Source organism: Zootermopsis nevadensis, unplaced genomic scaffold (assembly GCF_977971745.1).
Source record: "Zootermopsis nevadensis isolate Lab colony 2312 unplaced genomic scaffold, Znev_1.0 Znev_ptg000023l, whole genome shotgun sequence".
Lineage (NCBI taxonomy): Eukaryota > Metazoa > Arthropoda > Insecta > Blattodea > Termopsidae > Zootermopsis > Zootermopsis nevadensis.
Window position 1 is genome coordinate 8937908 of NW_028259155.1, and position 27544 is coordinate 8965451.

The following is a 27544-nucleotide window of genomic DNA, read 5'->3' on the forward strand; positions in this document are numbered from 1 at the left end:
CCGATAAGTAGGCGAGTAATGTTCATCTTTTCGATGGGTCGACATCCAGGCGGTAAAATTTGTACGGAATTGAAAGAGCTTAAGCAGCAGAAAGCGAAACAGAAGATTCGCCTCTAATGAGGCAATGTTTGCTGATTCGAGATTTATCGTCGTTTGAAGGCTCTGTAAGCAGTTCGCCTGCGCAGGTAGCCTACCCGACGCGCGAGTTTTCTGGACGCGTTCATGTCAGTGAGTGACTACGTATTTGTCTGTTGACGTTTGGTAGAAGCTCGAATGCAAGTGATTTATTATAATTGAAGTGACAGCGAACGAGAAGTGATGGCTGCTGTTTATGGCGCGTCGGAGGGATGGAATAAGTGTAGGAAGCCTTTGTCAAGGCTTGCGTGTTCAACAGATTAAGAATCCATTGCATCACGGGAAGTAAACACAGCGCAAATAAAAAATATCCCGTAAGGTAGTGTTTCCCAACCAGTGTTCCGCAAAATATTGTTCAGGAGTGGAATAAATGAATGAAAATTTTTAAACACCGCGAAATTTCCAAGTGTAGTGAACGTCTTATTCCAGTTTTCTGTGAACAAGCTTTCTCATGTTTGACAAACGACGAGGAAGGTCCGCGAGTGTGTTTTCTTTCAAAAATTCTGCAATGAATTCAACATTTGTACACAAAGAAACAAAGCCGTGGCTGATTGCACACTTCCTGTGTCCACGACCTGATCTTTACCAAATTTGTTTCGTTAGTCATGAAAGTAATTATTTTTTTCAAACACAACCAAGTTAAAACCCCCTCCCCCGTAAAGTAAACGATGGGACTCAGTTCGTGGCTTTGTACTTTAGTAGATCGATGTTCGATCCTCGCCCTGTGTCCGGAGCTGCGTTGAAGTAAACGAGAAGCGGTGTCCGGTCTTTCGGACTGGACATGACGGCGAATCGCCTGCGCTCTGATGCAGACTCTGACATCGCCGCGACCTCAAATCCCCGTAGTTCACGTTTCGCCAGCGTTTTTGAAGTCCTTCCACCGGGTTCCGAAGTCAGGCTTATGAGGGTTTCGCCTGTCCCATCGACTGTGCTGTCTCAGGACGATGTCCGCGGGGTTTCTTTCTCGTCTCAGCTTCGTGATCTCGCACGTGTTGCTGTTTCGAGTGAAAAGAATGGCGTTTCCAAAAGCGACGACTCTAGGCGTCTTCGAAGGAGAATATCAAGGAAGCAGACGTCGTCTTCATGCGTTGCTTATTTTGAATATTCTCCTTCAGCTTCTAAGCTTTTCTTACGTTATTCGTTCTGACCCTGGTTAAGGATAAGATGGCGGGCTGCAATAAACACGGAAATGGACCACGTGGTTCCATAAAGGACGGGGAATTTTCTGCACTGTGAAGTTGTTTGTTTGTTTGTTTGTACAGTACGTACCTTCGCAGTCTCTCGCTCTGACGATTTCGAAATTCGGAATACAGTTTTTATTAAGGTTAATGTTTCAATTTATTACTAAAATAACTAACTAATTAGATGGCTTATGGAACACGAAGGTTCATCACCGGACTAACCAAAGCCCTCCACCGGACCCTGTCCTGGGCCAACAAAATCCAGTCTCCTTCGACTCCTATCTCCCATAGATCCCGCCTGAGATTATCCTCCCATCTACGTCTAGGTCTCCCCAGCGGTCTCTTCCCCTCAGGCTTCCCAACCAATACCTGGTGCACACCTCTTGTCCCATCCATGCGCGCTACATGCCCCGCCCATCTCATTCTTCTAGACTTAATCACCCTGACAATATTGGGGGAGGAGTACAGATTTTTAAGCTCATCATTAGGCAATTTTCTCCACGCCCCATCGTCTTCCCTCTTACGCTCAAATATCCTCCTCAACTCCCGATTCTCAAACACCTGCGATCTGTGTTCCTCCCTCAGAGTGAGAGACCATGTTTCGCACCCATACAAAATAACAGGCAGAATTATCGTTTTATATATTTTCATCTTCAGGTTCTTAGAAATCAGACGGGAAGACAAAATATTTTGAACTGAGAAGTAGCGAGCATTTCCGGAATTTAGTCTCCTCCTAATTTCCTCACGAGTATTATTTTGATTTGTTGTTACTAAAAATTTTAACTTTGTATCGCTTTCAAAGGACTTATTAGCAGCCCTAAGATAATTTTGCCCGCCTGCTCGACATACATTGGTAGCCGAATTTGGAAATACACGACGCACCTCAGATGGAGGTGAAATTAGAAATATATTTAGACCTATTGATACATTTCCATTTGTTCTGAGTGCAAAGAACCGCATTGTAGAATTTGTGTTACTTAGTTCACGAGTTTGTATTCAAATTGCTTTTTGATTTTGAGATCATGGCCGTCAGACGGGGCATCATAAATGTTAAGTGAGAAACACGACATTTTCCGCCTTGTCCCTTACAGTTCTAACGAAAACTTTACTCGATAACATTCCTGTCAGCTGTAAACTCATTCAAACGCACTGAGACGTCCATTACCCCACGCCTCGGTGGAATCGTAGGTGTCGGAGCTCTCGAGGTCGAAGGCACGCCTGTCCACGTGATACGTTGTTTCACCTGTAGAGGACAGCAGGTACTACACCGCGAACAATATTACAGAAGGTAGGATGTGAGGTTCTCACGGCTGTCTTCTGGGTTGTAGCCTGGACGTTTCAGCGGTCCTTGCTGCCTCCACCATCAGGGTTATGACGGAGGCATAAACGTGTGAACTCACAATACGATGTTTAATTGGATCCGAGCCAACGAACACATTCAAAATGGCTGTTGCATCTGATGCCAAGACAACATATATTTATACACTTCCGGTATCGTCAATGATCAATTTTTTTGGGGGGCAAATATATCATTATCGCCGGAAATTATAGTTCTCCTACTCTTTGGCGATGCTTAGGAATATTTCGACTCGTGACAATAAAATATTAATTTGTGTCGGCGTGTGTCTGTGCACGCACGTACGCACACTTGGATTCGTGGAATGCGGATCCGTGTTAACACGATCTCAGCCGCCAATAATTCACCATCCGAACGAAACAGGTATCGCCTCCTTGTCTGAACCAGAGAATTGAATAATTATGCTAATGAACACTATCTTCACTGCGTACAATATGGCCATAATTTAGTCCTTTTTTGTTGTATTGATTTATATTTTGATGGGAAAGCTCGTAGAAACATAAATATTTATATGAAAATAATTTTCAATAGAGACAGCGGCAAGGGTCCATTCATCCGTCTGTCTGTGTTCCAGCGAACGAAGCAAGCGGTTGGTAAGGTCCAAACCTTTCTCTCTAATTTGAAATCTCGTCCCTTGCCGCTGGATTTGTTGGAAACGGAGTAAAACCTTTACAGCCTTTCAGTTTATGACGGAATGGAAACAGATGACGACCCGAGGGCTGAGTTATCCATCGCTTTGTCCATCCGTCGTGTCTACGAGCTAGGCCAACCTGTTATCGCAGTAAGTGCGAGAAAATCCACCAGGTGGTGTCAGGTACGGTTTCCGGCCGTGCAGTCGTGGCTAGTGGCGGTCCCTAACGACCACGCGACACACTATACCAAACAACTTCCTGTTTTCCGTTTGTATTTCACAAATTAAATTACAGATGAGTTATTTGAACGATTTTAATAAATCTGACAACAGTCAGGTCTAACCTCAAACAGCTAGAGCTTGCTTCAAAGGATTACAAACAAAATTCTACTTGCATTCAGGTGTTTTGTGGGTTTCGTCAGTCACAACTTGTGAAACATAAAATAGCTACTGACTCTTTCCAACACAAATTCTTATATTTTCCTTCGTATTCCATGTTTTTAGCATATTTAAACTTTGTAATAAAATGTTAAAAATGTTTGCGCGTGCACTATATTCACAGTCTTCGAGTGACGACGGGTTTTTTGGGGGCTGTCGAAGGGGAGTTTCCACACATTTTGCTCGTGAATTGCGTGGATTTGTGGTGACGTACGTCCCTTCGTACTCTTTTACAGCGTCGACCAAACGAAAAGGAGACGAAAATTTATACTTTTAATGGTAAATATTCTCAATTAAGCGGAATTAATTCATTTTAGAGTGAATTCAAAATGGCTGAGTTTTGTTCGATTTCTCCGGGAGCATTTTGGTTTCTGTCAGATGTTTAAGCCTTGTTCTTCTTATCTTGTCTTGTCTGTCTTATCGCGTTAGATAGCGAACGTGTCAATCCAGTTTTTCTGTGTTCGTCACATGTCAGAGATACTCTTGAGAAATGTATACATGGACAAACACCGATAAATACATAATGAAGAAATAAGTGGACTTAAAATAATGACAATCACTGCTTATCATATCTAGCAATTTGTACTTAGGCCTGATTCAGTTGAAGGACTCTCGCTCTGAGTCTTAATTCCTTTCTTTGTGTTCGACAGGCGTTTTGCTTTGTTCATGAAGAACATATACCAGTGTCGAAACACTGCCCGTTTGTGGTTCCGAAGGACCAGTCTTATACCATTACATCATGCATTACACGAAGGAATTTATTGGAAACGAGCCCTGAGGAAGGCACCTCCGAACAGCCTCTGTGGACGACGAACCATCGGCTTGTCCAGTAACTGCGCAGACGCGACGTTCAGAGTCTTGGGAGAAAAGTTTTTGTACTGAGAGGATCAAGATCTTGAAGCCGGACGCGTCAATCGAGATTGCTCGTTTCGAGGTTTGGCGGTAGTCGGAATATTTTAAACGAGAGCGATTTTTCGAGGTCGATACTGCCCCTATCTGAGATTCTAAACGATTAACCTCAAATTTCCGGGAAATGAACAAGAAAGGGATTCGAAGTGGAACCTCCTTAAAATCGAGCGGGTTCGCCCATCAGGGACGCGGTCAGGCTGTTAATCGGTTTCATGAGTCACCCTGAATACCTCGTGAGCAGTTTGTGTTTGCATCACAGTCGCACGCAGTCTGCGTTGGGAACCAAATACCGTGAAAAGATTATAATATGTTTGTTTTTTTATAACGGGCAGGTCCGGCCTTACGCATGAGTGCCCCCTAGAGTCGGTTTGGGTACCGCGGAATGACCATCGTCAACTCTCGTGAGTAGGAAGGCGATGTTCTGTAAGAACACCAGGCCATCGTAAGGCCAGTGTCGATGCTTAGGGAGATTGAGTAAGGTTTTCGCCTGGTTGTCAGCTCCTCACCACGGTCCAGGTATCGTCCGTTCTTTCCGGACGCCGGCGGAACCTTGGAGTAAGCGATCGTAGGATGAGGGCAACCGAAGTTTGAATAATTCGTCCGTGTGCGGCGAAAAGCTACGCCGTCTTCTGCCCGGTTTTAAGGTCGCCACTCAGTGCCCACTTCATTTCGAACGTCTGAAACAACTGACACTCGTCGGCGAATCTCGGTTAGAATTTTATGATTCTGGTTGTCGACGGAACTCGACTAGTTTTTCGCGGTCGGTGAAAAATGTTTACGAACTTCTGAGGTGGGAGCGTTACCAAGGTCGCTTGATGTACTGTCTTGAAGTAATGTAGAGTGTTACGTAGAACAAGATGGCTACTGTCCGAATACTTTCTTTAGTTTTTACCTTGTCAATTATCTAAACGCTGCAGTAATTGTTTTAAGACAATAGTTACAAATATGGCGACGATGCGAATATCTGAGATGTCCTTAATTAAAATCTGTTGGTCTTCTTAAGTAATAGGTTCAAAATTAAATAAATAAATGAATAATAATGATGATGACATTATTAAACATGTTCAGAATAGAAAGCAATCGGGCACTCATCTCTCCAACTACGATCGAGATCGCAATCTCTTGTGTTGCTGTTAATATGCGCGCACGAGGGGGATGTGTAAAGCTTGGAATTCTCGTAGGCTGTTTGGACTCTCCGCTCACCCGTTCCTGCAATCTTTTCGTTGCCTGTCAGGTCATATGTAAATTACGTCCAGACATTCTCTTTCGCTGCCTAGTTAACACCTGCTTATTACGGAATCTTCGTGGGGGCGTGAATAATATTTCGCTGCAGACGAGTTTTCGTTTCAAGCACGTTCCGGCTTACAGGACCAAGTGTTACTAATCTTAATTTCCGCCTTTCTTTACATTATTCGGTTAACGTGAGAAGTAAAAATACATTAGTTTCATCGTAAATTAAGCTGAAACTGCGTGGAAGTTGAGGTTTCTTGTACGACACCTTTCAGAGATTATGAGCGTTGCCTGTGAACCTCCATTGCGTGTCAGAGTATTCTCCCTGCGTGTTAAGTGCGTCGTGATGGAAGATGACGCCGATGGACCACATCTTATTCACTGTCCTTAACGCTGAAGCGTATCCGATAACGTCATACTGTTAGCTGTAAGGAAGGTCTTGGCAATTAAGGTTCGAGGAGAATACAACAGTCGCCTTACATTCCTGACGAGGATCTTAGAAGGGACGGTCGGTAGCCTCAGACGAATCTGAATTTTACGTAACAAATATTAAAGAAATAGGAGCTGGAGTCCACGAGGCTGTTAAAAGTCGTCGTAAGAAGAAGTCTCTCGCCACTGTCTTGGCCACAAGTTGAATGAATTGTACGAACCACGGCCGACAGCGCTGTAATTCACTCCGAGGAGAACAAGTGGGCGCTCCCATTCATCCGACAGGACAGCGCAGGGCCTGAAATACGGCCAACGAACACGCAGTGCGTTCTGTAATAAAACCTAGCTCGTATAACTTCTGAAAGACGACGTTTCTGAGTTCACTGGCCGATTTATACTCGCGCTTGAAATGTGGAGCAGAGCGTCGTTAAAGATCGTATCTGCAGTGTTATGGCCCCCGTCGTCAGCGAAGTTCTTGAACCAGGGTAGGGCACGGCGAGCAGACAGCGTGTCTGACCTGCGAGGACCAACGAGTACGGAGATCGAGTCCAGACGACGGCCAGAGCAAAAGAGTCGAGGTCTCGTGATCGACGAGTTCAGACAAGTGACTGTTCACAGCCTGTTCGCTCATTGACGTCTCTGGAAGACAAGAGGTCGTGGATGGGACACGTGACTTTTAAATGACCTTGACACGAATCCCGCGTTAAACGTGAGGTAATAATATTTCAATTAATTTATTTAAGAGCTTGACAACAGCCAGATAAGGCCAACAACATCCAAGCACTGAACAACGGTACAGGATAAAATATAATAATTAAATTCATTTCAATAATAATAATAATAAATGTAATACATTATAAATACAAAAATAAATATATAAATGTACCATATTAATAATGATAATAATTCAATTCATTTATTGCATAATAATTCACAAGTAAATGAGCTAAATGATATGCCTAAGTAATATAATAATTAAAATGAAATGAGTTCAATTAGAAAAAATACAAAATAAAATTTTAATACAAAATGAGACAATAAACAATAAAAACCAGAAAAAACTTACAAATGAAGAACCCAAAATATGGACAAAAAGGAAATATTTAAATACAATAATTTCCTCAGTCAACTGTAAATGGGCTAGATAAAATGCCTAAGCAAAATATGCTCCTTGTTAAAGATGTCGATAAATAATAACAATAATTATTATTACCCTCACGCAGATACCAGGAATATTTGCAACAACATTTTAACGAAGATTGTACTTCGCTTACGGACATTTCGAAATGTTGCTTATAATTAAATGGCCTTTTAACGTTCCTTTGTGGGTTTGTTACTGAGCATTTAGGATGTGGCTTTTATCTCGTAAGTAATCTGTAGATTTTTTAAGTTGTTTGCTTTCTTGAATGTTCTTCTGTTTCTGGCGCTCGTCTCTCCATGTTCGCTGTTTTCGTGAACTCGAATAAACTTATTATTATTATTATTATTATTATTATTATTACGGACAAATGTGGCGATTTCTTGACAATGTTTATGCTAACAAGTTTAAAATTCTATTGCATTACGGAAACCTGGCTTAATGACACGATATTAAGTTCTAACTTATTTCCCAAGTTTGGTTATGTCTTTTTAGTTTAATTTCTGTTTGTTTCATTGTTTTTTCGTATCTTGTGTTTGCTTGTATTTGTCTGTTATATTTAATAAGGACTTGTAATCCTGGGGTCTCGGGTTCGATTCCCGGCGGTGCCCGAATTTATCACTTGTGTTGGGCAAGGCCGTGGTCTAGGCAACACGGAGTTTTCCTCCGTGGCATCTCAACAATTACTCCATTCACACACAGAAGAAGGCAATGGCAAACCACTTCTGGATCATCTGCCAAGAACGTATATGAACAGGTCCCAGTCCGAGAAAAGGATCGAAGGATCCTGTTCATGTGGACCTGTCGTCAGACAGAACACTAAATAATAATAAATATATATATATATATATATATTTAGTTAATCTGTCGGCTTTTTGTATTTGTAATATTTTTAATTATTATTTTTATTATTATTAGTACGTATTACCAGTGTTTGCCTGTTATCGGTCTCTCGCTTTTGGCAAACACTTAAATAAATGAATTGAATTATTATTATTATTATCTGTAGCGGAAGCGTCAACGATGGGCGTCGCGGGTTAAACCAGACCTCGCGCCTCTCCCCACAACGCCGAGGCCTTGAATGCGTGGAGCCTTTCCTCCGTGTCCCTGATACACACGGACCGCTGACATTAGGCGGGTCTTCACAGTCGGTCTGATGGCGTCCGTCCAGTGCGCCCTTTAAAATTCCTGCCTCTCCTTCGTGTTTATAATTTCTGTGGGTCAAAATACGATTTCAGCCGAGTGACTTTTCATTTTTGGTTGTGTTCCTTATTATTGTCATTTCGAGACGGGAGGTCCCCGGTTCGAATCTCTGCTCGGGATGCTGTTTTCCAGACCGGGAGTTCTGTTGGTCTTCCTCAGTCGTGTGAGGCAGATGCTGGGATGGGTCATAAAATAGGTCACGACCACTTCCTTACACACTGTTTTCCGCAATCGAAGCAGTGGTGTCGATAGAGAATTTTTCAGTCGAGGGATGTCACGAAATTTCCTGAGTCATCCAGCGCCACCCGCTGACTGGGAGTCAGGCACCGTCTGCTCCTATCAAAGCGTCCAGTCGTCGTCGTCGTCGTCGTCGTCGTCAGAAGAATAAGAAGAAGAAGCCGGAACCAAAGTCCGCTGCCTCTCGCTAAGTTTTTGCGTGGACTTCCTGTCCGCTCCTTGAAGCCGTCCTCACCCGCGTCTCTGCGGGGTCAGCGGTCGCCTTCCAACTTGACTGTCATCCAGCGTCGTCTAATGGCTTCAGAATGGTTTCTGTCCGCAACACGCTCACAACAGGGCCACGACGTATTCTGGACTCGAACAAGGGACGTTCTGACTGTGACCCCGGTGACCCCTTTGGTATCCTCGTGATGAATCCCGCTCTGCTCATCTGACGAGCAAACAAAGGCATCCTGACACGGGAAAGAAACGCACACACTTGTAAATGGGCCCCTGAGGTTTAATCAGAATACATTTCTTGCTTGCAAGAAGGCTGATGAAGCAGGTAGACAGAGTAATGAAACGTCCGTCCGTCCGTTGCTATGGTAATTGGTTGCCCGGTCGACGAGCTGCAGTTAGCCGTGAAATTGTCTGTGAGACTCGCCCTCCCACGGCGTCACATCCTCTTCCGGCTAACCAATCAACGGAGACGGGCAGGCATGCCAAAAGCGGATCTCCATATCAGCGGTTTGTTGTGTGCGCGCGCTCAAAGCCTGATCGTTGGAACCACTTCGCTTGCAGATTCCGTCTCAAGCCAAAGTGGCCAGTTTTCCACCCCGGGAAGTTTGGAAAGACGTAAAACCACGTTCGACTTTTATGGCGCCAAACACCGGTGCACAGATCCCCGCTATGAACACGTGACAGTCAGTCGAGTCGTCGTCACCTGAAGTTAATATTACGAAAAATAGGTAAATCTGGCCACAGCAGCTGCCTGTTCTTTCCATATATTAATGACAGTGACCCACTGATCATTGCCAATTTCTTTAGATTACCATTCCTTTGAACTGGACGATCAGGGTTCGATCCCCGACGGGGGCAGAGGATTTTTTCCTCTAGCCTCTGCGTCGAGACAGGCTCTGGGGCCCACCCAGCCTCCTGTCCAATGGGTACCGGGGTCCTTTCCCGGGGGTAAAGCCGGCCGGGGCGTGATGCTGACCACTCACCCCCCCCCCCATCCAGTGCCGAGGTTAAGAATGAGTAGGAGCTATACGACCTCTGGCTGACTCAGTTGAGCGGGGGCCCTCTTTGACAAGCTAGTAGTCACTCATCTTGTCGAGAGATTCCAACGCATTTTGTGGAACTCTGATTTTAAGTTCCGTGCTTGCAAGGAACCCTCCCCCCACCCGCGCTGTTTCAAATCCAGAGCGACATTAATCCCGTTTACACATTCAGAGCCTGTTATCTTAAGATCAGCTTCAAACCTTCTATGTCTAGGTCTCCCAAATAGTCTCTCTCCTTCAAGTTTCTCCGACCACAATGTTGTCATCTCTCCCTTGCGTGCTAGACGCCACACCCATCTCACCCTCCTTTGTTCGAACACCGACTGAATCTCACGAGTGTCCTCGTCGTCGTCGTCGTCCGGGTGCTCCGGCCCCACGGCGTTGCCCAGACCAGATCACAATCTCAGTGTTTGTTACGAAGTGGACCACAGATTTTGGACGTCACAACGTTTGGTTCGTAAGAGGGCCGACGGATGGCGGCACTGTTCTGGGCCCTCATGTTCCACTCGGGCCTCCTAATCACATCTCACGATACGGCACCCTCGTCGCCCGGGGCTGTCCTGAGCAAGACCGTGGATAATTCTGACGCTAATGCTCGCGACTCTTTCGTATCCCCGTCGCTTTTTAGAAGACCGAAAACTTCACGTAATTATTTTACGGACGTTACATTGAAATGTCGGCTTTCTTTTGAACTCGCTCGTGGATGCGATGACGAGGATGACATCTGCGCGGTTAACGATGGAAAACAACTCATGACGAGACGCTTGGTAATTTAAGATTACAGAGTGTGGCTGGCGACAGGACGTGATCCTGGGACGAACATGTCCGATGACAGTAAGTCAGTGGCACGGTCTGTCTGTCTGTCCCATTCAAGGCGCGGTAATATTAGAGCTCGATCCGTCATCTTCGCCCAGAGATTCTTCAGTGTTAAACTTAACACTTCCGGTAGCAACTCCAGCGCCAGAAAACTGCGTGTCCGATTGCACCTTCCCTGTGTTTTGGGGGGGGGGGGTTTATTTCTGTGGAATTGAAAACAGTAAGAAGCCATACGACACAGCACATCTTGAAAGTTTAGTAGTTGCTCAGCTGGTCAACATATTATCTATCTTTTATAGAATCTGAAGCTTCATCTCCATTTTCCTACCATTCCGTCATCGAATCAAGCCTTCCCCTTGTCGACCGTCCGCGACGAGGTGGAAAAGATGTTGGACGTTCGGGCGTAATACGTAGCTCAGATGGCAACTGTTTCAGGAGCTACGACAGAGAGAGACGAGCTCTTGTAAGCAAATCACGCGCTTACATGGGCGCAGTGGTCATCTGACTTACGACAGCCTGCCTCGTGTTCCACCGCGATGACGTTATAAAAGGCCATAACACTTAATCTCCGCCTGGAAACCACGGGATGCCGCCCTGCGCCGAGTGTCCCCGTGTAAATAACCAGAAGGAAGTACTCGATCAGCCCCAACGAGGGGTCGAACTGAGTCCATCTCATATATTCTTGTTTTCGGATGCTCCGACGACGTAAATTGACACTTAATTTGTGGTTTAGAATACAGACCCGTGGCATGCCAACTCAGAAGTTTGCTCGAGAAATTGATAATTAATTGAGATTATTAACTGACATCGTGAAGCGTCTCTTTGAATTACTTCGTAGCTATAAGATCTCTGAACACAAGGTACATTTTAATAATATCATGCTCGATACGCGCAGATATGAGCTGATCGCATTCTGTATAATAACGCGGGGTGTGGATTGTGTACAGGGACCAGGTCCACTCTTACAGTGACACGTTCGTACGTAATTAAAATCTGGCAAGACGACTGAGTGCCTGCTATGTTTTCTGTTAACCTACAATTTTTTTTTTCGAAAATATTCCTCAACATTTCCTATCAAGACGAAATTTGAATTTTAATTCACACAAACCCCGCTATTATCCAGACAGTCGTACAATCTGTTACAATTCCTTTTTAATATTATCATTTCACAGTGGTTCCTTCTTATCAGCAATCTCCCATCAGGTTTCGTTTGTATTCGTGTGTACCCATGCGTGCTAATTGTCCGTCTCATCTGGTCCCCTCTGATTGACGCCATTTTGTGTGGGACGAAATCGACGCAAAATGGCGGCGAGCTCCGAATTCCTATCTTTGACGAGATGACGTCATCGATGGTTGCGAATTGTTTTTCTAGTCAGACAAAGTTTCAAATTCACAGATAACGAAACACAAACAAGACTCAGCAGCGCGGATGTTTGCACAGACAACACGCCTCGCTTGTTTCCCGTCCATTAGTACCGACAAATTTTGTAAAATTTTACGACGTGCGACGCTGGGATTAAGCTTTGCTCCTCGCCTCGTCTTATCTCTCATTCCGTGCCTCCAGATAACTTGTTTCCACGTTTTCCAAGAACATAAAAAGCTCGCCGACAAAGGGTATAATAATTCGGTGATTAAGACGCCTGGTGTTGTCATATTTAGCCAGTTTTCCTAACTTCCTTCCTCAGATTACATACTCGTCGCTTTTAGAGTGAATCTTTATTACGACAAATAAAAGCCGCCTGGCGGGAGTGTACTGAAACATCACTCGCTCGGTGCTACAGCACGCGACAGAAAACCAGTTTTCACGAATTCCGTCCCTGGTCTAACTTTTCGACTAACGGAATTAAACTATTAGGTAGTTCAGGCTATGCTAAATGCTGTCACGTGTTCAGATACTGAATCTCTTTTCGTGGAACCCTGAAGACATCCTAGAAAGGTCAGGACTCCGGATGTCCCCTTCGTCGGAGTCCTGGTGAGGATGTTTGTTTCGTCGTGTGAGTACATAAAACCCAAAATTGTCTGGGGTTCGGTCCCCGGTCAGGATTTCGGGTTGTTTCTCGTGATGTTTAACGATGCGTATCGAATGATCAGGCATTTATGGATATTCCGCTCAATAAAGATTGTTATGAGATGATAATGTTGCGTCATATTGTGATGAATTATAATTGTTTAATTTTAACCGTCTAATCACAATAAAATATTTTATTAAATATTAAAATGTTATTACTACATTTCGATAGAAAGAGCATCATTTTAATATATTTTAAATATTTTAAATATTAAATGTTAATTGTAGTAATAATATTTTAATATTTTAATATTTAATAAAATATTTTATTGTGATTAGACGGTTAAAATTAAACAAAGATTGTTATGAAATGTCAACCTTGTCGAATTTCGCTGTCTCTAACACTGATATCTAAAAAGCTTAACTTGTTAATGGTCTTTAAGAGAACATTCCTTGTTTACAGCCAGAGTCATACGAAACTCTAGTAAAAAAAATGCCGAGTTATTCATTGGTGGTGGTTCACATAATTGCCTCTGGGTTCCAAATCGTTAACGTAAGAAAATAGTTTTACTTACACTCATAAAACAATCCTCACATTATACAGGGTGATCGGAAAAGCCACATTAAAATATTTGTTGATGGTTTCAATTCAGTAAAATTTGGTTGGATTGATAAACACGCAGTGTCGCTGTGACTTTTTAAGAGGCCACGCAGGTCGAAACGTCGACGAGAGTTCACTGGTGTACCGATACCTTAAAAGTGAGGAAAGTTGGAAAAGTGAATGGACGCGGTGGGGATCTGTAATAATTAAAACAACAGGTTTTTCCTGTTTTCAATTAAATTAATTTTTGTGTCACGAATCGGTTGCTTGACTTTAGGTCATCCTGTACATGTAGCTGAGCTCTTAGCACGCAAGCCTGGTTCGTCTGGACTCTGATTACTTTTGAATAGCGCCAGGTGTTAGTTGCTAATTATGTTTGCAAAAATGAAGTGGTCGTTCCCAAATATTTTATAACTTCAGCCGCGTTTTCAAGTGATGATCTACCCACTCATTTGACTTGAAACTTTACAAATTCTTCGTTCTGGCGACTGCCACGCACTCCACAGCCGGATCTCTGATTCTGCGCCAAGTTTGGTTTCATATTCAGGAGTCCCCGAGTAAAACACAGTCATTTTATCGAGTGTCTTGTGTTTGTTGATATGAGATGCTAGACAGGGGCCTCTGGAGAGCGAGACAGGAAGCAGAGGTCAACTGACCGAGGTCAGACGCCCCCTAGAACTTCCTGTAAGCCGTCGGTTTGTAACTCTGTAAGGGAGACAGGACACAGTTCTCTGCTTCGATCCATAGTCCTTACACTAAATAAATAAATACGTACATTTCATTGTCATGTTTACGAGAGTCCGAAGCCACATGAACCCAAGCTCCTTCCACTTCATTTCTTTAGTATCAATTTTAATATTATCCTCCCATCTACTCTTAGGTCTTCCAAGTGACCTCTTCCCTTTAGGTTTCCGATCACAACCCTGCTTACATTTTTCATCGCTCACACGCGTGCTACATGCCCTGTTTATCTCATCTTCCTTGATCTTCTTAACAGTTGTCTCCACCCTCCTGTGAAGTTCTTCATCTTAGGTCCAAATGCTCTACTCAGGACAGAGTTCTCTGTGATTTTCCGTGGTTTCTCAGCCACACAGAATTGTTGATACAGAATGGGGAGACATTTTATAAACAATTGAATCAGTCAGAGTTCTTCCGGATGAGTTGTTACCTTTTGATGCCAAATCGTGAGTTTTAAAAAAAATTGCCATTAAAATACTAGACATTACTTTGTTACGAGTAGAATGTGATGTCGCCCTCGAAGGCCGCGGGTTTGGTGCTTGGTTCCACAAGAACCGCCATTAATTAAAATGTTTTAGTAAAAAAGACGGGAAATAGCGAAGTGACATTCGGGGCTGGCGCACGTGTTACCCTGACGTCAGAGCGGCCCTTCTTTTAAACTTCCCCGAAAATAAACGACCTCAAAATTCAAACAGATCCCCATTTCGGGCCTGTGAAATGTAATCTCTCGTCGCTGTGTCTCGCCTCGAACTAATTACGACTGGAATGCATTTTCAGGTGGTAGAAATATGAGGACAACGGCAGCTTCTTCCTCGCTTTTAATTTATCTCCCGATCTAGGTCTCACTTCGCCCTGGGCAGTGTGCATCTGCGTGGTGTCTGGTTGAAGCCGCGTACGTCGTCTCCTGGTGCATCTGCGTGCTTCTTGCTTCCAGGAGGCAGACGGCTTTACCAGACAGCTCAGAAGACACGCGGATACCAACCCTTCCGCGGATGACACCGTTTCTTCTGGTATATTGTCAGTCAGAAACTGCCGTCAAACTTCCCCGTGGATTTTACACGTGTGTTCAGTGGAAGTGACGCATTTCTCTGGTCACGTGGTGGGACTACGGCCTCCGAAGAGAGGCGACGTCTTTGATTGTCGGGATAAACGGCGACTGTCGGTCTAGTTTCAAACCCAAGGAGAGAACAACTTAAATTAAGCATCTCAGACGTTGGTCTTTTGAGTTGGTGCGCCGTGTGGCACTTCGACTGTTTCCCACCGTTTCGTGGGAGCATTCCGCCTCCATCTTCAGGGCGACGAACTTGCGAGTAAGCTTCTTCACCGCTTGCCCTTGTTCAGGGCGTAAAGGCGGCTGGAGCTTAAACACGATAATTCGCTTCATGTGGTTCTGTCGTAGAGAATACCTTAGCGGTTGGCAACCCTGCTTCATATTCGTGACGTTCCGGCTTCAGATCTCGGAGACGGCCTTCCGTAGTTTTCCTCAGTCACCGGCGGGGAAAAGAAAACAAAGACTGTGCCTCTTATCAGACGAAGACTACACGAATCAACCTGTCGTTCTGCGCCATTGAAATCGTTAAATAAATATCCTCCGGGGCTCAGTGTACCCGAGTTCTTTTGAGACCGCGTGGGAATGTAAATCGGACAACACCGCGTGACGTGATAACGCGGGTGCATTCGGTTCTGGCTTATCAGTGGAACCATTTCCTATCAGCGGAGTTCCAACATCTCACGTTATAGCGTACTGAAGGCCGATACGAGCGTCAGCTGTAGAAACCCTGAAGCGACGAGGGGATAATATTAAAGTGGATATCATGTTCTGATTCACGAGGCAGGGACCAGTGGCGTTCCGTTCTTCACTCTGTCCATCGACGCCCTGTTTTCGGAGGTGCGTCTCCTGTTCATGTCTTTCTATTAAATGCTGTGCGTGCTACGTGCCCGCCCATCGCATTTGAATGCGCCGTGGCAGACTTCAGAAGTGAGCAGGTGGCACTGCCAGGCCTTGTCCGCGTTCCCAGCTGCGTCGCTCACGGAGAGAAGATTTCTTATTTAATTAACGAAGCGGTGGGATCACCCGGATAAACCATCGATTTCCTTTCCTACTCGACATTCGCGGTCGTCTCTGACCTTATATACCGCGTGTGACGCAAACAGCGTCATTAAATAGCCCAAGAGTAGCCGGGCGTTGCTTACAGTCGTTTAATGCATAAACAGATTACTCTTCCCTGCAACGGAAATGACTGAGAAATATGTGTGACGTCACATCCTTTTGGCGTTGTCAAGGGAAGTTTAGATTCGTAAGATTGTCACAAAGGGGTAACCAGTACGACTCTCACGGCTTATGCAAACCCATGACGAAGACCGGGTGGTCGCGATGTCTGCATAGTCCCAAATCGAGGCGTGTCAGCCACGTTAATCCGGCTAACACCTTGAAAGAAAGTCTCGGCTACGTACCGGTAATTTGCGATCTAACAGACGTTCAAGATGTTCGTCATTGGTACGTAGTTTTCTGCCCGGCTTTTCCCTCCCTGATGAAGGCAGCCTCCTCGTCCTCAAACCATTGCACGTCAACTTGTCCCAGCATTAACCTACAGATCCCGAGTTACGACGAAACGCGTACAAAGTCTGTGAACGCATAGGCTCTTCAACTACCCGCACGGCGCGTCGCATTGATACGGTAGCTGCAAGTGAGTGGCCGAAACGTCGCTGCCTACACGTGGCAGGTTAGGTTACAGGCCTATTTCCGTCCACCAAATTCCACAGAAAAGATTTCAAGAATATTAAAAGCGATTTGCGTCCGGTGAGGACTTGGGTGCTTTTTCGTGTCTACACTTTAAAGAATCTTATTCTTATTCTTCTTCCTGTTATTTACAGCCCAGAGTGGGACTTGGCCGCCTCCTTTCGGATATTTTCCCAGTCTTTGAAGTGTGCGTTTGTGAGTACTGAGTGACGAGTCCACTGTCTCCGCACAATTTCTACTCGATTCTGATTTTTGACTGCCAGAGCCATCTAGTAGACACTTCAAAGAAAATGTCAAGAAAATTAAAGAAAAGAATCCCACAGCTTCGTGTTTTGTCGATTCCTAATCGATTGCTCGCCTCGTCGTTTGAACTGACCGAACGTTTCATTAATGCAGCGTCCGCGTTTGAGTGCGGATAAGAAATTGTATTCAGACTCATTTGATGTTCGTCTGTTTCATGTCTTTGAAACTACGAGAGTTACACGGGGAATGATTCATAAAAACTGCACAGGAAGGTCCATTATATGTAAAAACCTAAACAAAAGCAAACAGACGAGCGTGTCTGGGGAGGGGGTGATGAGGGGGTACATAATAAATAACTTCGTAATTTCCTCCTCGGTGAAATGAAGGGGGAAGAGACGGGCAGATCGTGTAAACAATTTCAGTCGGAAAAAACTTGAATAAAAGAGATCATTCGGTAAATCTCGGCGCAGACGGGAGAATATTAGAACAGATCTGAGAGAATTTGGGTGCAGACCGGATAGGACAAAGTTCTGCTCTTATGAACGTGGTATTTTATTTAGTGTTCTGTCTGACGACAGGTCCATATGAACAGGATCCTTCCATCCTTTTCTCGGACTGGGACCTGTTCATATACGTTCTTGGCAGATGATCCAGAAGTGGTTTGCCATTGCCTTCTTCTGTGTGTGAATGGAGTAATTGTTGAGATGCCACGGAGGAAAACTCCGTGTTGCCTAGACCACGGCCTTGCCCAACACAAGTTATAAATTCGGGCACGGCCGGGAATCGAACCCGAGACCCCCAGGATTACAAGGCCAGCGTTCTAACCGCTAGTCCTCCGTGGCGCGTATGAACGTTGTAATGGCTCGAGGTTGACCAGCTGAGCGACTGTTCCTCAAAGTTAATACAGCGGTTGTTATAAACGGAACGTAGGCAGAAACAGAACCCGTCCACGGCTCGCCTGAGCGTTCCCAGGTCAACTCGCTCTACTGACTGACTAATTTCCCTTCAAAATGCTTGAACCCCCCCCCCCCCCGCCCCGTCACACATGATACATTGCACTTAAATCTTTTGTCTTATGCAAGCAAGCGAATCGCTTAGGGCGCGGTCTTTTATAATAGCTTTTATAGCAAATGATTTTCCGGGACGCAGCCTAGTGTAAAGGCATTGAAATAAATCCTGTCGCTGGCCGGAGTCGCCATAATTTGCCTGCTTGATTACTTTGTTTGCTGGGGGAAGCTCGGGGGCGGAAGGTATCAATAACGAGGCTTCTGGAGGCTTCCGCGGGCCTGACCTTTTGAACCTGAGCGTCACGGATCTTGACTTCTCTCTCACGACCAGCGGAGTAAAACTTTTTTCGAAATGGGATAATTGCAGATTCTCACTTTGTTCGTATGTTCTGTGAGCGGACGACAAGGGGCCAAAGCCTTCGGAACCGAATGGTCTGGCATTCGCGATAATTCGCTTGTTAATGGCGCACTGAAACAGGGCTGAAAAGATGTATTTAATACGCGGTCATGGGATCGAATACTTTACATTGTAAAAGAATTATTACACCTAACCCTTTGCTGTCTTGGTCGGACTGAGTTCCTCACTTGTTTTTACGTGATCTGGAGTCGAACTGAGGCTGTCGGCACATCATTCGAGCCTCCATTTCTAGCCTAGTTTTCCTGGTAAGACTTCGTGTGCCTGATAACAGCCAAAGGAGGCAGGAGAGAGCAGTCCTCTTATTCTGAAGCCAATGTTTGCCTTACGTCACAGAGCGAAGAAACGACCATCGTGTGTCGCTGTCGTATTTACTTGGAATAGAATTATTTTATATCTGATAAAGTTATAAAACAAATGTCCCATCTCCCTACTAGGAAATTATATTTTTTTAAATTATTTTTTGCCATTGAGCAATCCACCACTGACACTCGTCTTATCAAGCATTCTTTATGGGTAGTGACTTCTGTTTCACTTTCCTGGTCTTGAACTTGGTCTTGAACTTTCGAAAACAATTAGCGCGAAAGGAAGCCTAGCTCTGAGAATATGAAATCCAATGCTCATACATCGTATATCTGCGTGCAGTAGGAGATGTTAGACGTCGCCGAAGTCTTATGAATCTCACTAGCGACAGTGGGACAGCCCGTGAAAAATATTTCACACGGTCAATATTCAAATAAGAGGATCTGCTATCCTCTCAGAACATATTCTCACCATATTTAGCAAGTTCATTCGGTTTTATGCAAGTTAGAAAGAGTTCATAATAGTACTTGAATGTATACAGCTTAATGGAATTTAAATAGTCCAGCAGAGGGCCGTAGTGATATTTAAAAAGGACCGCAAAAGCTGAGTTCTTTATTTCCCCAAAGTCTGATCAAAAAATTCATGTGAAAACCGAATTGCAAATGGCGCTAGTGTCGCTCTCACCTCACAAGTGTGATTGCCCGCCATGTTGTTATTACTAATTAAAGGTGCGATGTAGTATAGTCCCCAATTGAATGACGTCCATACCAAATTTCATCCAAATCCGTTCAGTGGTTATCGAGTTAAATCATGTGGACGGACAGACACGACAAATAACACATAACGAAAGCGTTGATGAGATTTAAGGTTTTCATGCCAAATTATTGTGTTTACAGTGCGTTATTCATTCGGGTCTTAGAACTTGGCCCCGCCGCCTAAGTGTTTCTCATGGGGCTCTGTCATACGCCGGTTTCAAGAAAGCCCGAGGCCCGCTGATCACGTATTTCATGAAGAACCTCATTTTGCGATAAGGAAGTATCCAAAATTGTAAGTGGCATCTCTGGTTTGCTTCTGACTGGGAGACTTGATTGCTCACTGCACAAGGAATAACAGCGGAAGACAAGATGGCGGCTGAGCGCTCCAGTCAGTAGTGCCTGCGGAAGACAGCGAGAACGTAAAAAAAGACGAGAAAGTTAAGAAACCGAATTTACTTGAACTGGACATAAAAACTTTTTCAAAGACGAGCGAACGAATGTACATTATCAGGAGTTCGCCTTCACGTATTATATAATGGTGATAATTAATTTTGGCTTTTTATACAATTAAAAAAAGAGAAGTGGCTGGGGGTAGGGGAAGATTTGCAGTCACAAAGTAGCGTCAATGGAGAGTACAGTACGTGTAAAGAAACAGTAGACCGCAAGAAATTCGCTTATGTCTTAAATCTTCAGAACGAGTCGCGGGCACGTACAATTATTTAACGAACTCTATTATATTATTTCAGTTTGATAAACATGGCGTCGGTGCGAAGTCCGAGGCACTAGGAACTGAGCTCGTTTAAGTAAGCATCGCGACTCATAATTAATCTGCGACAAGTACATCTAATTTCTTTAGCATCATTTATTACGAGTTCTTTAAACGGCCTCAATTGTGATCAAGGCGTGGCTAATGATTTAGTAGTCGTAGCCCTACTCAGCGGTAAGCAGATATAAAGAGGTCGATTTTTAACTGCTTTAAATATCTGTCCACGTGTCTTTGTCCGTGGTTGAGAAGACCATTGGTCACTGTCCCAGGTCAGTGTTTAGTCCGGGGTGTGTGTCCTCCTCGTACAAATGGGGCAGACGTCTAGTATAATAGGTGTTTCGACTGGTTGAATAGGCTCGCCACGTGTGCAAAAGACATCTGAAGGAAACAGCGCGGCTGTAGTTATGTTGGTCACGTGGCTTCTCGAAGCCCTGCTTAGTGAACGGCGAAGATATAAAACACGCATCTGAATATCGTCGTCGGAAAACCAACCGCGAATCAAGGAGTGCGCTTCAGGTTGAATGTGGGGTGTGACTGGAGAAAATAACGTCAGAGGGAACGGGAAAATACGAATTGTGGCCGTGTTCGTCCAATCGTCTGGCACCCTCGACGTGTACCTGACAATCGGCCCTTGTGTCCAGGGCGTCTCCTGGTTCCCTGCGATGAAGCACCGTTTGCTCCGTTTTAACTTTCGTGAGGCGCTTCGGCCCTGAAGACGGAAGCAGCATGATCCTCAGAAACATCGGAGCCATTTTCACGAACGAGTCCACACGGCGTTTGACCTAAAAGACGTGAGAACCTGAAGAAATCTATTTGTACCGTCTCCACTGCTAATATGACTTCCTTGTGGGATATTTCTGAGGATAATATTAAAGTTATCTTAAAAGATGAGAAATTGTGAACTGGATTCGTTTACCTAGGGACACTGTCGGGCTGACGTTAACGATTGTGAATTTATTTACCAACCAGCGATTACTCGTCTCGCCCCGTGGCTAACAGCGGCTAATTTACAGTTCATAACAGCTGTTTCAGGACTCGTCTTTACAGTGTTTCTCTCAGTATTCGTAAGTCTTTCGCTCTCCGAGTTGAGTGACGTTTTCCGTTTGCGTGGTTCGTCTGTGACTCGCGACAGATCCATGTGCGTTTTCGCTGTGCTAACCTCCTCCGGTGATTTTTCCACGCGATGGGCTTGTTGTACCTACCAGAAGTCAACTTCCTTCTGCGGATGACGGCGGGGGGGGGGGGGGGGACGCCAAATTTCCTTTTCGCCAGAAGAGTCCATTAGCGGGCGAAGTCCCCCCGGGACCGCAACCGGCTGACTAATGAGGGCAGTGTGGACACAGGGCGATGGGATTTCAGCAAACAGCGCCTGCCCGGAAGTTGGCACTGCGATTTGATTGGATTGCTCGCGTGTGTGGACACAAGACCTCGGTCCTCAGTGAAACAACGCTTCCTAGCGGTTGAATACGGTAATAATATCCCTCACAAAACACAAGAGGACGCTGTCCGTCCGCCTTCGTCTTCAGTTGCGTCCGATAGACCGAGTTGTACCCGGATCGGTTTAATAAATGTTCGTGGCGCGAACTGCCATCTGATCTGCCCTGATCTTCTGAATAATGAATCGTGGATCAAAGTTAGAAAGTGGCAGATTCCGTGGGCTGCATCAACCGGAGATCCCAACACAAAAACCTCTCAGTCTGAATAAAAGTAAAACCTACTTTGTATTTGCCCGGCCCCAACAAAGCTTAAGAAAGTCGTTAATAAAGCTTAGCGTCTCAGGGGGTGGGTGGACAAGCCGACCAGGTCGCACTCAGTCACACCCAGCCTCCGGTGGCAGAGCGAGACACTCACTCGGCTTGACCCAGTGACATACTGCTCCATTTCGCTGCAGACGTACGTACGTCGTCACTTGAGGGATTCCGACCTGGCGTCTCGAAAATTACCGCTGTTATGACGACGTCGTCCGCCGAGCCAAATATTACCTCCGATACAAATTGACACCTGTCACCCGATTGGCTAGACATTCCCGTCGTCAGATGACGCCTACTGAACCAGTTATTTCGCTTTAAAAAAATCGATGTTCGAAACTCAATATGCGTTGTTCTAATTCGTAAAAGGGGGTTAATACGCCGTTTGCCCCTGAATTATTGAAAACGTCTTCGGGGGTATCCAAGGGCTGGGGAATCTGTTCCCTATTGTTTGTACGCAGACATCCTGCAAGTTGGCTTGGCGTCACGTGACAAAGTGAGTTCCACTAAGCGATTGGCACTTACCAGTCTGAATGAAAGTACGAAAGATGTCGGGTACTGCAGCGAGTGAGGATAGACCAAACGCATTTTAAAGCTTCATTTGTTCTTTTCATGTAATTAGCGGAGCAGCCGTGGTTTAGCGTCTCGAATTCAAGATCGAACACAGCAGTGACCCTCGCATATTGAATCTGCACGGAAATCCATTATTCACGCAACATTTTACAGTGAACCATTTACATGAAAGTGGATTGCGAACCACACTTTGCAAATCACTCCCCTTGTTTGAGCCATCAGGTTTCAGACCCAAATAAAATTATTCATTTTTTATTTAAACCCAGAAATGTTTCAGAAAAAAATTGTTTTCATTTTTTATCTGAGGTTTTCGCGGCGGCTAGACAGTCATCGACCTGATGATGGAGGCAGCAGGTACCTCCTGAACGTCGGTAAACGTTTACCAGAGTTCACGGCACTACAACCGATAAGGCTGCCATCTGTCGTTCGTAGATTGCATTCTCTGTTCTCTTTTTTGGACAATCTTTGATGCCAGAATGTCGTAATATTTCTGACATATTTGTTACGAATTACGAAATAATTTAAACTGGTTGCGTTCCGATGACGTCGTCACTTCAGGGCGAAATGCCGTCAGTCAAATGGCCAGAAGGGGAACAGAAATCTCGTTTTGTGTTTGGACTCGCGTTTTTACAAAATTGCCCGCCTGGTAACAGCTGCGCTGGAAGCAGCCTTGGGGGGGGCCCACGCACGAAGGGATTTCCGCCCACAGACTCCCCATATAAGCAACGAAACGTTAATAAATCGACTGCGGCCTGTCAGGTTTCAACTTCCTCTAATGCTCCACAAGAACAGATAGAATAAAAAGGTATAAAGAGAGAAATTAATATTTCAAAAGAAAATAATCGAGTCAGAAGTGTGTTGTGTGCTCAAGGTTCTACGTCTCTGTCTCCCACGCGAGACGGGCAGGGCAGCCAACCGGTCGCTCACTCCGCGACGAAGCCAAAAGCCAGCCATCTCGTACCTCAGCGCGTGAATGAATGAATTCGTGTCTTAGCCTCCGCGACAGTCACGGACTGAACCAGCTCTAGACGTATCGTAATTAAAATCTACGATTTACGTTTTTCACATTCAGACTTTCAAAAGATTATTATTTCTGAAATACTTCATTCTTTGCTTGGGTATATTTTCTCTCCGTGAGCTAAATCAGTTGGCATTAATGACGCTCTTTGAATGTCAATTGTTGAAGACGCAGAGAATTATTGTAGCTTTAGTGTGCCAAGTAACCACTTCATCTCAGCGGCAGCAGCTCTGCCCAGCTGTCATACATAACCTGTAATGGCGCAAGACAATTTATGCAGTAATCAAGCTGCTTCATACAAGTATTTAAAGTTATTTGTGCCATTAAAATCTTTAAATAAATTAATTTTAAAATAGAAGAGTGTGTTGTAGTTGTTCACGGCGGAAAGAATTTTGATATTTGGTCTTGCAGATAAAATCCGAACGATCACAACCCAGACAATTTAAAACGCAATTTCTAAGGGACTTGCAAATAATAAATATGAATTTGGGGGGAAAATATCGGATTATTTATGGGTTTGTATAGTTGATGTAGCAATCAGCTGACGCAAGGACCCGAGAAAATATAATATAGAAGTGGACATGTCGGAAGGCCCTAATACGAGATAAATGAATTTATTTTTAAAAAATATTTTAAGGCTCTGAATATGATTAAATATATTCGGAGTTTTATCCGGTAATGTTATGAACGTTATGAAATAACTACTGGCACATTTACGCTCATGAATAATGCACCTCAGAACTCCTTTGTTACTCTTGAGAAGGATGTGCGACATTTATTTGCGTCTGATTACATAATTCGCTTCAAAATACATTATTAGGTGGGCGGACGACGTGGAGCCCAGAACACTGCGCATGGTTGCCAACATGAAAAAGACGACACGAGACAAATAATGAATATTAAATGTTGATCCGCGTATAATTGTATATTAACGAAACTGATTAGACGGTTAATTCCCGCTAATGGTAATTTATCAAGCTGTGTTTACTTATATATATGGCTTATAAGTTATTTTAATGGTTAAGCTTAAAAACACTTCAATTGGTCTCAGAGGATGATGATGGTTAATTGAAGACAGACGTAGTTGCGACAAAATAAATATATAATATTTTATTATTATAGACGGTAACTTAAAATACATAATTTTAATAACATTTCTTTATATTCCACAATTTATGTAGTCAAACTTCATGCCAGTCCGCGTTTCGACTCTGTGCTTTTCGTAATTGCGTTGGTCGTGAAGTTGGAGTTCCACGATCTGTTTATCTGGGCGTCGGATCGAATTCATCGCGTTCAAGATTCGGCCAGTTGGTTCCCACCAGACGTGGTGTTAAAGAGAAAAAATTAATATATTTTTATTTTTAGAATTTATATCGACTGGAATACAAATCAGCCGCGTGTCTCAGTTGTGGTTTGACAGAAATTTGAAAATGTTTTAAGGCTCACCTCACCGTCAGGTTATTTGACTTCTGATTATCTTCACAGAGTCCGTGTTCTGTAAAGATCCACACGCAAAAAAAAAAAAAAAAAAAAAAAAAAAATCCATCGGTGCATCGTTTAGCGACCGTCTCCGGTCGTTGATTGCCCCTCGAGAAACCAAAACATGCAAACCTGCAATTCTGTCTTCCGGTACAGAGATGCAATTTGCCTTACAAAAAGAGGCTCGTCCTCTTCGACATAATTTGGACAAATACGGAACTCGTCCTCCTCACTGTTCGCCTTGTATGCCAAGCTGTGGAACAGCTGAAGTACACAGAACGAAATAATTTTAAACTTGCGAGCCAAATGCAGCTACGAAGAATTTCGCTGCCAGACAGATTTCAGTTGTCGTAGTTCATTGTTTTGCTTTTGGAGGAGCCACGTCAATGTAACATAACTAACGTCAAAATATGAATCGCGGCTTCCGGACTGCGACGTTGAGTAGTCTTTTATGTGTTCCGGAGGAACGCAGGGCTGAACGGCCTCAGAATTCGGAACACACGATCAAGTCACTGAATTTTGTTACCACACAGAACCCTCACTCCTTTGTTACAGTTTCTGTGTCCCTCTAAAGTGTGACCGCGTTCACCAAATAAACAGTTTTAGGCCGTCAAGGGGCCCAGACGCGTCCTTAGTCATTTGTGTGTTGTAAAGGAGTCCTCTGCGTCCGAACCAAGGTTTCGTCTTTCTTCACACCGCGTGCCCTGACCGAAGATTTGCCACCTACACACCGCGTCCTGACCATGCCTTTGTGTTCGGCGGAATTGTTTGTCCGAAAGCAGTCTTGTCCGTCTTCATAAAACGTACGCTTCCGGAACTACTGTCCTTCGTGCACTCTGTGCAGTTATCACAGACAACTGAGGTTGTACCCCAGCATGGAGGCTTATTTCGAAAATTGCTTTTCAAATTACAAACACAGTTTACGCTCTCTGACAAGGACTCGAGATGCATTGCCCCGCTGCAGAGAATCAGGTGTTCCTCTCACTTCGCTCACAAAAAACACAGCGCTCAAGATGTCTTCAGAATAAAACACAGTGGAGATGAAGAAGACGTGATTTGCAATTAGCGATAAAACAGAGAGCAAATGCTCCCTGGTCAGGCCATTCGACGGCTGGACGCATGGGGAAGTCCGCACTTCGTCGACGCGGGGCTATCACAGTCCAGTCAGGGCAGGGAAGTTCACACGGCGATGTGGCGCTTCATGTGGAGGGCCAGGTGGTCGGAGCGCGAGAACGCCCTCTCGCAGAGGCGGCACTGGAACGGGCGGTCGCCGGTGTGCTTGCGGTAGTGGCGAGTCAGCTCGTCCGAGCGCGCGAACTTCCAACCGCAGCCCTTCCAGCTGCACTGGTACGGCTTCTCGCCCGTGTGCGTGCGGAGGTGAGCCTTGAGGTGCGACGACTTGGTGTACGTCTTGGTGCACCCCGCGTATGTGCACGTGTGCGTCGTCACCTTCTTGCGCCCCCACCGTCTTCGCCCTCGCTTCGTCTTTGGAGGCGGCTGTCCTTGTTGATCGCCCGGAAGGAAGGCGGAGGGCGACGCGGTGTGCAGGTGGTGCGGATGGTGTCGGAGGTTGGCAAGGTGTGGCGATGCGGGTGGCGTCATCACCCTGATGTTGGAGAAATGGTGGTGGTGGTGATGGGAGAGGCGTTGCGACACGGGGAACTGATGGTGCATCATGTCGGGGGAATGGTGATGGTGATGGTGATGCTGCATCGCGTGGTTCGGGCTCGGGGCTCCAGGCGGTAGGAACTGGTTGTGTCTGATGACCGGTAGGTGAGTGTCGGGGCTCGCGGGCGGCGACACGTGGCTGAACGGCGTCTGCACGATCGTCATGGTGCCGTTGTATCCGTCCGAGTGGGGAGCCTGCGCCTGGTAACTCGTGTAGCTGCCGCCTTGCAGTCCCAGGTAGGAGGACGGCATGCCGTACGCGCCGTATGCAGACTCCGACTGTCCCGATGGTTCGCTCTTTATCGGGAGGTGCGGGTGGTAGTTGCCGTACTCCTGGTACTCGCCGCTGCTGTTAATGGGAGCGGGGGGCGGGGCCGACGGTACCGGGGGCGGCGGGGCTCCGGAATTACAGTAGTTTTGACCCTCGCCGAGCAACACGCTCTCTATGTCCTGCCACATCTGGAATCAGACACGCGCAGAATTACTTCTGTAGCCCGTCTGACGGCAACGAGGTGCCAC

The 27544-nt window shown here is 45.2% G+C and overlaps 1 protein-coding gene and 1 long non-coding RNA gene across 8 annotated transcripts in view; one reads left to right on the forward strand and one right to left on the reverse strand.

Moving 5' to 3' along the window:
- The window catches only part of LOC147872908 (uncharacterized), a 297959-nt gene that overhangs the window by 58644 nt on the left and 211771 nt on the right, over positions 1-27544 (forward strand). The window lies entirely within an intron of this gene.
- Positions 24963-27544, reverse strand: part of LOC110835043 (uncharacterized) — a 30834-nt gene continuing 28252 nt past the window's right edge. For all 3 annotated transcript variants that reach the window (XM_022074877.2, XM_087354489.1, XM_087354490.1), the window contains one exon: positions 24963-27484. In XM_022074877.2, the coding sequence (XP_021930569.2) occupies positions 26537-27484 (948 nt within the window). In that variant the 3' untranslated portion in view covers positions 24963-26536. The remainder of the gene's footprint in view (positions 27485-27544) is intronic.